The sequence below is a fragment of the Manduca sexta genome, unplaced genomic scaffold, assembly GCF_014839805.1.
Source record: "Manduca sexta isolate Smith_Timp_Sample1 unplaced genomic scaffold, JHU_Msex_v1.0 HiC_scaffold_3867, whole genome shotgun sequence".
Taxonomy (NCBI): Eukaryota; Metazoa; Arthropoda; class Insecta; order Lepidoptera; family Sphingidae; genus Manduca; species Manduca sexta.
Window position 1 is genome coordinate 1 of NW_023594982.1, and position 10,190 is coordinate 10,190.

At 36.0% G+C, this 10,190-nt stretch overlaps 1 protein-coding gene across 1 annotated transcript; it reads left to right on the forward strand.

Annotated features, from left to right (window-relative positions):
* Positions 1 to 6,950: 6,950 nt before the first annotated feature.
* On the forward strand, positions 6,951 to 10,182 carry LOC119193275 (TBC1 domain family member 12-like; the record flags this gene model as incomplete). The annotated part of the gene is made up of 3 exons (XM_037446886.1): positions 6,951 to 6,955; positions 7,815 to 8,021; positions 9,775 to 10,182. Coding segments are annotated over exons 1-3 (620 nt in total), but the record flags the coding sequence as incomplete, so codon positions are not given.
* Between the last annotated feature and the right edge of the window lie 8 nt (positions 10,183 to 10,190).

A 10,190-nucleotide genomic window follows, 5' to 3' on the forward strand; every position in this document is an offset into this window, starting at 1 on the left:
TTTGATTAAACATTGACACTGGTAACCGAAAATGGACATGTTCTTCGAGGAACGTTGTTTGATAATTCAATCAGTGACAGGGCTCTCCCGCATGGGATTCGATTTAACGCCACTCTATGTTCGTGGCAACGTTGTATCAATTGACCTATAAGCCTCTGTAAGAACACAAATAGACACTCACGCCTTTAATCCCCGACGGGGTAGGCAGAGGTTTAACTAGTGCACTCAATTTCCATCGTGGGTATTCCGTCTCATGATGTGATAGAGGGCGAGCTTGTTGCCTTTTTGGGCACTAATTCCAGACTCCGGGCTGATACTGAAGCTAATATCACAACCCAGAGATCGAACCCGAGACCTCTGCACAGCAGTCATGCCGTAATACATTTTTAATTTTCCTTATCGTATTTAATACAAGTGATTCCATAATATATTAATGTTTAGGGTTTTTGAGGTAAAGTTTTCACAAACAGATGACTTTACGTGTAAATATAAAAAAAACTTCCATAATTCCACAAGATTATATCGAAACCCGTCGTGTATCTACGTGTTATTATCTACACATGTTCATAATGCATAATTATGTAACATTTTTCCACTGTCAGAGATCGGATCGTTTGTATTTAATTGCCACAGGAAATACCAGAGATAACTAACAGTGATGCACAAAACGGGCTTTGTGGCCGCTTTACATAATGCGACTTAGTTTTTGCTTTCAATTAAGGCGATTTATCCGATTTGGCATTGTTGAAATTTGGTTTTTATTATTATTTCAATATTTTTATGTTCATTATTGTTAAACTTAAAAAATGAATATCCGTAAATAGATTTACCAAAAATTTAAAATGCATCAAAATTTAAAAAAATCGCAAATATTATAACAAATCGGTGTTCTTATTTTTAGAATAGCTGCTGGTAAAATGAAATTCTAGCAATTTACAATCTGTATAAGTAGAGTCTACTCAAATTATTTCTAAAAGCTTACTGAGGCTTTCGCGAGCGTTGAGCAAGTTATTTGATAAAGCTTTACTCATGGTATCTCGCAAAGAAATTTGGATAGATTTACTAATTAAATAAAATTTTCATAAATTTTAAACCTTTGAATTTTCACTGAACCAAAAAAATTTTAAGCGAATTATGCGTCTTTGATCAGTACGAGTAGGATATAGTAAGAGTAGAAGGTGTTAATTCCTAAAATAATTGCAATATGTCGTACGATGTAAACACAACGCGAGGTGTGACCGGCCGTGTGTCGTGACCACCGTCTATCTGGCCAGACAATTTGTACGGGCTTGTGGACAAGTTCGTGACAACACGACACTCAGGGGGTCCACGGAAAGCCCGTTAGGGAGCGCCTGCTGAATATGAATTGCGATTATTGCAAACCCTTTGCATGGCTTTGGAATTCCATCACATTTGGCACATAGATGTAGCAAGCTTGAGGCTCTGACCTACCTAGCGGAGTCACCCCACCTCTACGTTATTTTTGGAAACCGAGTCATTAAATAATGATTATTTTAAACTATTTTTTGAATAACGACCCACAAATGGACCTAATTAATACCCCTGTACATCTCATCTTCTATATCTTGTTCGTCTATATTTACCATCTTTATAGTAAACGTCTTTGAATCTTGTTACTAGCGCACAATGTTATCTAAACACGCCTTCAGTACTCATCGTAACTACATACGTCACGGATCCACAGAAAGCCCGTTAGGGGCGCCCGAGGAATTCTAATTAGGGATTACTACATTATACACCCTGTATGGTCTATTTACATTCAGCTATCTCTTTACGCGTATGTTTCGTTACGGCATTGATTTTCTCCTGTATAAAATAATGGGTTTTATAAAATGGGGTCTATTATTCCATCACTGGTTTAGTGCTGAATAAAAATATACGCTGCAATGCGTATCTAAACCTTTTGAATATCTCTCAATGGTGAAACTAAGTAAAGATAGAAATAAGATTAGGCTTGTATAAGTGTATTCCAATTTTGGCGGTCGTTGGACTTAGCAGTAAAAATTTCATAAATGGCAAAAATGGCGTCAGTTTTTTCAATTCCAAAGTTGTTAGACTAATGAGATTTATATCGAAAAGTTAAGTTTTTGCACTGTTTTTATAGTCTGATTATTAATACTGCTAAAACATTTGTGGTATATTATGACCTTTATGATAATTGAAAAAACTTAACCAAACAAGTAGAAATGTTTTATTAATGACATTATAACGTCATCAGTGCCAGAATTTATATACCCATAATGCTCACATTATGTACTTTTTTAAGTTCTTGTACAGATTAGCACATAACAATTTCATTTTTCTAATAAAAATATATTATTCCTAGAGGAATGGTTAAAGGAACCTTTATTCAGAATGAAGAGTATTGTGCGCCTCATCTCATTAGTACAAGGTTAAAAGTTTCATGTTACAAAGTGAGCCATGCGGTCTTTTTTACCCAAATGAGACTGAGAGGATTATGATTCTCAATGACTTTCAATTTATGAGTAATGAACTATAATGACAATATACTAGGCCTTTTTGTTCTATTATAGTTATTATTGATTCGCTAGTATTCAGTTTTGGATTACTGTCTTTACGTTATCTATCACACGAGACTACTTGTTACTTTTAGATGTATATTCATTAATCTCAATTATTATTACTATAAAAATAATTTATTTTAGTTCCCTCTAAATATTTTCTTTGCAAAAATTTAAGACGAGGATTTCGAACCTGGTTTGTAATCTAATATAATATAAAGTATGCGAGTAGTGTGTGTGACGAGGGTTCGAAATCTCGCAAGGATCCCATCACATACACTGAATTCTTGAATTCCACTCTTTTAAATTATATTAAGGGCTTTCCAAATATGTGTCTTGTTTTATTGTTCTTTGTATGTTTTAAGAACACGCCTATTTCCCTGCAGGAGTTCACAGAATTACTCACACAGTTCACGGTTTGCTGAGCTTGTTTCCGTCCGATGATAGGGAACCGGCCGATGCTTTTAGAAGCTAATTCCAACCCCGGCATTACATGTGTGTTTTTCAAATTGAATAAACCGAGAAATGCTGATTATCAGTACATTGGTCCCATATCCAGTCAATATGTAGTTTAAGTGGTAAGTAAGAGGTCTGTATCGTCTCAGTCTGAAAGTTAAATGCAGTATCAACGCAACCAAAATAAACCTTGTTATAAAGTTTTATCTGAAAACCGTTGAAATACAGTTTATGAACAGAAATTGGCACCAGGAGCGCAGTGGAAGCGGAAATACCACGGTAATGGCAGCGGCCGGTCGGCAATTTGCTAGTTCGTGACCGCTCTAGGGCCCCCGGCACAGCGCTAACAGCCTTCGACGGTAGAGATGCTCCCGATTTATGTTTTTAAATTTATTTTCTACAACATTCAATCGGTTTGTTTGATTTGTTTCGTAGACTTTGTTTGATATAGTGTATCAGATAAGTTGAAAGTTTTGTGTTGTGTGCGGTATTTATTATTAGCGTTATGCATTATCATCTTTGTACCAACGTTATCTTCAATGTTCACGACAAAAATCCTACTAAGTGATCCAACACCAGAGAGTCATGACCGACATGAAGATCTATCTTTAGACTCGCTACGAATTTATAGTTTCTACTTATTTTATAATTTAATATTCCGATATCCTATCCAAGGATTCCTTAGAGGAACACTTAATAAACTGTGTAGCATGCAACCCTTCATGTTTGCGAAAGCCGATTAGACGAGAGTCTGGCCGTACATCCTGCTAATTAGAGATGGTGTGCTTAATGTACCGGTTCCTTAGATGAGCGGCGGCCAGTTTGAGAACTTTATGAACAGAGTTGTGATTTAAATAGGCCCCGCTTATAGAGCGCGCTGTAGGTGTGTTCTCTTGCTATCATACTATAGAAAAACTCTTGCTTGAGTGAATATATTCCGCATGACGTATCCCTATTCCCTTAGGTCTTAGGAAAGTACTAGTGTTTGTGAAGACAAGAAATAAAGTATGTATTTGCATTGGTGAAGGGTCCGTATAAACTTATTCCTACCGGTTTCCCTTTATTTAAAATCTAATTATCATTGGAAAGATTTGCAGACCGCATTTATGCATATTAGTACCTATATGTTGTTTCTAATTCCCTTTAAGAAAATTTCACCTTCCACTGGTAGTTTGGGTTGTTTTTTCATGTCTTTACTAGTTAGATATGAATATAGCAATATTGCCTGCATATCACTGTTGTTAAATATAGCTTAAAATTACGCCTCTTTATTTGCTCCGCCGCGCCAGGTAGATTTTGCGGTCCTTCGAGCCCCTTAATCCTATTTCATCCAAACCATTCATGCGGTGTAAAGATAAATAACCATAGACATGTTTCGTAAAAAAAAGTACAATTCGGTCCACTGTAAATTGTCCGTCATTGTACGCTATTTCATCCTTCGTTGAAGCATAACGTTTGCGGACAATGCACGGAAATTTATTTTCGATGGTGAATAAATCGAATTCCGCTGGTTATATATAGCGAGCGTTGTAAACGTAATCTCATACTTCATACCCTGTAGGTAGTCGAAAAATATAGACTCATGGTTTGTCGATGTTCTTTTAATTTTTGAACTTGGTGTACAAAATTCATGTTTGTATTTTGATTGAGATTGCAAAAATCTGGTATTTATGTTTACCTGACTAGGGTGCATTATAGTTAAATTAAAAACAGCAATTTTAGAAACCCAATCTCCAGCGAATGATATCAATTTATTATTTATAATCCTCACGAAACAACTCAATTTTATAAAGCTTATCATTGACTGTCGATCGAACCTACTACCACAGTTTCACAGCCGACACTGTAACTAAAACAAAGAGCCCGTATGTTATTGTACACAAGACGAGAATGTTACGCGTGTGTAGCGTAGTTTACGATGCTAGCGGACGGTGTGTGTATGGAATCTTATATGAGTTTTATGGTTAATTTGACTGTTGTGGATCGCTCCTGAATACTATAATACCTAGTGCTACAATCTTTATATAACGCTTGTGTTGGTATTAGATTGAATTATTTGGTCGGGTGTTCGGATGTTTTGCGGTCGTAAAATGTGTTATAGGTTACGAAGTCGTTGTGTTGTATAAAAGTGCTTGTTGGGCCTTATTCTCTATGACAGTGTAAACTATACGGGCGTGTTACGTTATCTTCGTGAAATAACTTGGAATAGTATTCTGTAATCTGTAGTCTGTCTTAAACGCGATGCGGTGCGTTACGTGCTTGTCACGCACTGTCAAAATAACTGGCACAGACAATAAGACCCCTAACCATTGTTCTAAAACAAAGTCGCTTATATGTTAATCCAAATAGTGTTCTTTTTAACTATTGATTGCCAAATTTCATCCAAATCAACTCGGCGGCTTGTGCCTTTGCTTAGTATTATTCAGTCGGTGCCCCAAGCAAAACGCTCAATGTTTTCTTAGAATCTATCTATTCGAAATTTATAATAGAAATAAAAAATCACATTATATTTCTACAGTATGTTATCTTTGGTTTCGTTGTTCATAATGTGGATAATGTTTTATTAATTTTATAATGAAATTGGCACTAAAATTTTTGATACCTCGCGTCTCCTAAAGCTCACATAATTTTAATTTGCATCCAACACTATAAGATAGACAATTTGATAAGGATTATTTAAGTATATAAATTTTTTAAAACATAAAAGTTAATTTTTAAAGAAATTGTACCTGAATCTGTAAATTCCCGCCCGTGAGTTGTGTTTGCTCTGGAGATGGCCTTATTATTGGATGGTAGGATCCTAGACGTTTCAAGGTCCCAGAGTCATTCTAAAATACTGATGGAGACCAACATGAGCTTTTTAATCGGTAAAAATCCGACATACTCAGTCTACCTTACACATGTACAACGGGGATCCAAAAGGATTTTTTTCACCCAGAAGTGAATACAGACGTTGCACTCCATTATACGATTGTATTTGTAAATCTAATGACCTATAACCACTAACTAATTACGTATAATTAGTGTTTGTATTCATTAATGAGTTTGTGCGTGCGTTGATTGTGTGCGTGTTTGTCTGCGAGCGCGTGCGATTGATTTCGTGCACACATGTTAATGCAAATATTTGTGCTATTCACTAACCAGTTTCAATTATGATTAACTTGGTGTAATCAACTATGTAGGCCGTATACTTATGCATAAATGCCTAAGGCTTCACTGATATTCATATTTAATCAGTGTCTAGTGCATAGTTTAGGTTATTTTTATCCAAATTCATTTGCACAAAGTTCTAATTATATAATTGCTTGTTTAAAGAAGCCTGATTGCAATTTTATTTTAAACACATTTTTAACGTCAAAACCTTAATAACAGTCCACGCCAAGGTGAAACACGTCCCCAAACTTCTCCCTAAAAACCAATGAGTTAATATAATGAACTACACTAAACATTGCTAATAATACTGATGCGGGCCCCATGAAATTGCTATATCTATAAATCTTATATAACCGAATAAAGGGCACCACATGTCCGCTCAAGCGCAGGGTATTAAAGAGGGTGGACAGAGTTAGTTCGTAGATCGTTGTGTCACGCGCCCTCGAGAACACAACCCATTGTGTTCAACTCCCCTATGTGGGATGAACTATTGGGGACGCGTTTTTAATATATCCTCGTCATTTATTTCGATTCATTCACCATGCAGTTTATCATTGTTGCGTGCTGTATTTTTTATATTGTGCCGATAGATTAATTTATCTATATAAATTAGGATGACGCGTAATTAATATTCCGAGCGGACTACGCACATTGATATGATCGTTTGACGTAATTATAATTGCGTTGTATAAATAGGAAATAGTTATCTATTAAAAATGAGTTTTTTAAAACACGTACATACAAACCTTTATATTATAATATCATTTGGACGGTGATTGATAAGTGGATTATGAAACCATGAGGTAACACTGCGAGCAATGCGTACGAAGGCTTGCCATATTTAAAACTATTGTATGATAAAGATGTACTCGGAAAGTAAAATATAAATAATAGCAACATATATGTTCAAAGCACTCCTCTGCGCTCGTCATCGTGTGACATGAAACGTTTAATTTCATAATGGACAATAAATTAACATACTTTATCGTCAGCTCGATATCAGATACAACCACAAAACTAAAACAATGCCTTATCATTTTTAACTATTATAATATATCCTCTCAAATTATTTGACGAAGACACATACGTTATACAAAACAATGATTAGTTAACACTTATATGTAACGAAAACAAGTACTAGTGTATTGCATCCAAAGTGGAGGTTACTAGCATCTGTGCGAACTCAAGAACAAAAGATAATTCGTAATAAAACGTGCGCGCTGTGCTAGTACTGGTATCATTGAATATTAATACATAATTATAATAACTGCATCGTTCCCAATACGGTACAGATTCATGAGTCGCTTGTGTTGCGTGCGACGGGATTCCCACCTGTCGTGGTCGTGATGTTTATAATGTTTATGCAATTCGATTGAGATTGTATCTGATTGGTTAGCGAGATTTTATATACTAGTAGGGTGTTGGTTGCGAGAAATTTATGAAAAATTCCATAGTCTGTTATCACTCAGGTATTCGAATAAGAAAAAATGGTTTTAGTCAGTTTATTGTAGGTAGAGGTGTTATTATTTTGCCAGCTATGTTACGCTTCGTTTATATCAGGCACAATTCAAAACTCCGGGTTGACACTGAACAAAACCCCATCAATTTAAAAGATAAACAGACTCACGTAAAACTTATATATGTCGTTCTGTTTTGTTCCAGACCATCAAACCTTCCAGCGAAATGCACGGAGGAAGCGCTGCGTCACAAGGCAGAGCACGCCCGCATGGTCGAGGCGGCACGGCGGAGGGTAGAGAGGGAAGTGGCGGCGAGGCACGCCAAGCTGCAGGAGTCGCTGCGGCAGGAGGAGCGGCTGGCGAGGCACGCGCGGGAGTGGACGCAGACGATACTGCCCGACTGGCAGAATATGTGAGTACCAACTATGTGCTTGAAGGTGATAATGTCAATACACTTATAGTATTTGTAAAAATATCTGCTCCTTTGGAGTCAAATAATACAGACTTTGTATTCTTTATGTATAAAATTGATGTTCGATTAGTCAAATATGGCAAATATTCTCTTAAATATGTACAAAGTATCTTGCCACCATCAAGAAGCTTCGTTCGTTAAATCGTTTTAAAAATGGAATGCAACAGAAAGACAGACCGTCTTGTATTGTACTGACATCTAGCGATTAAATTTCGAACTAGTATATCTACTTGGATTTTTATGATAAAAGAGGTTCACAAAAATCAGCCCTTGCCTCTACAAGCTTAGATATTTAAATTTGAATTTTTGTAAAACGATTGCTTGGGACGAAATTCCATCAAAGGAATTTAACATTAGGCAGATAGCTGGTCGTAATAATTAAGCTATATCTTTATAGCAATATTCTTGAACAGTATTATATCGACTTAACATTGGAACAGGATAAGAGTAAGTGAGTAAAGGGAGATAACTATATGACACAATTCACATTAAAAGGCTGAACAAATAATTTATCCACACAACTAAATAAATTACCACAATGTAAAATTAATTTATACCACACAAAAACGCATAAAGACCTAGATTCATTTATTACAAAGGAATTTGATTGTTACAAACAATTGCAACCAATTGTCCTCTTTTCATAGTTCAACAATTTATTCATTCATTGAAGCTAAAATATGTACTTTGCCCTCCTTTGTTCAAATATGTGCAGACTTGCTAAAAATTAACTATGTGGCTTTTTATTACTTTGAATGACGCGACGAGCTTGCCTTTCGCCTAATAGTAAGCGATATGAAAGTAGCTTTCGATAAATTGAGACATGCTTTTGTTTTTCTATAATGGCTATAGATGCTACCATAACTTATATTGGTCCTCCTGGTTAGGTTCAATATTCAAAGTGCAGGTCAGAATGAGAGTAACAATAAACCAAACACACATTTCAACTTAGTCAAAGTTGCCACCTTAACCTATACATTCAAAAGCATTACATAAATTATATTATTGAACTACAAGGCATGCAAGTCATTAATGGTTGAGACTTATAAATAATAAAAAGATCATCTTGATACTGTAACATTGAATTATAAAGGACTGCATTTTCTTTTTTATTGAAACTCAATGACGAGACGAGCATCCCACCTTTGATGGTAAGCAATACGCCCATAAACACCATATAGAACTTAATTAGGAAGTACTGCATGTCACTCAAATCAGCTCTTCACTTTGACACAAGATATCGTAATGCCTAGTAATTACTAGGAGATAAATACCCACCAACAGTTAAAATAATCCTTATATGTTCTATAAATGGTTTAGTTTGAGTCACTGGCATGGCTAATTGTCCACACGTTAGTCGTGAGCTAAAGCGGGTCAAACCCATTGTGCAGACAATGCTAGCGTTGCTCGTCAATTGCGATTGTTTGTTTTAGTCGAGTCGCATTGTGCTGAAACAATGCTCGGGATTAAACTACATGTCTTGTGTCACACTTTGTCGTTTAAGGTCAAGATGTATTGATGGTTTGAAAATTGAAGAAGTATGTTTTGTTTATTAGTCACACTGATATGTATCAATCAAAAACTCAATCATAAATAAAACAAATTTGTTAAATAGGATGAATTCTCTAAATAAATATGTACCCCATTTAGTATCAAATATTCGGTTCTTTTATGTCATATATTTCTATTGCAGGAAAAACACAAAACGGACTCTAGAGCTATGGTGGTGCGGGCTACCACCAGCTGTTAGAGGTAAGGTGTGGCAACTAGCCATAGGGAACAAGTTGAAGATAACGCACGAAATGTACCAGGACTACGTGGCGAAAGCCAAGCAGAAGTTACAAGAAGCACAGCTCAGAAGGAAGCGGTTAAAAGTTAATCAGGGATGTGGTTGCGTCCCTAGGAAAGATAAAGCAAAATTCGATGACGTGCTGCCGACAGACACTAAAAAAGATAAGAAAGATGACGAGAAACGTTTAGGTATACCTAGGAATTTCAGCGAGCAGAATTTGAAGTCGCACACAGAAGACAGTGAGCCTAAGAAGTGTTGTTCGAAGTCGAATCCTGATCTGCTGGACTATGGTGATGAGTGTTCGATGGAGCTGATAC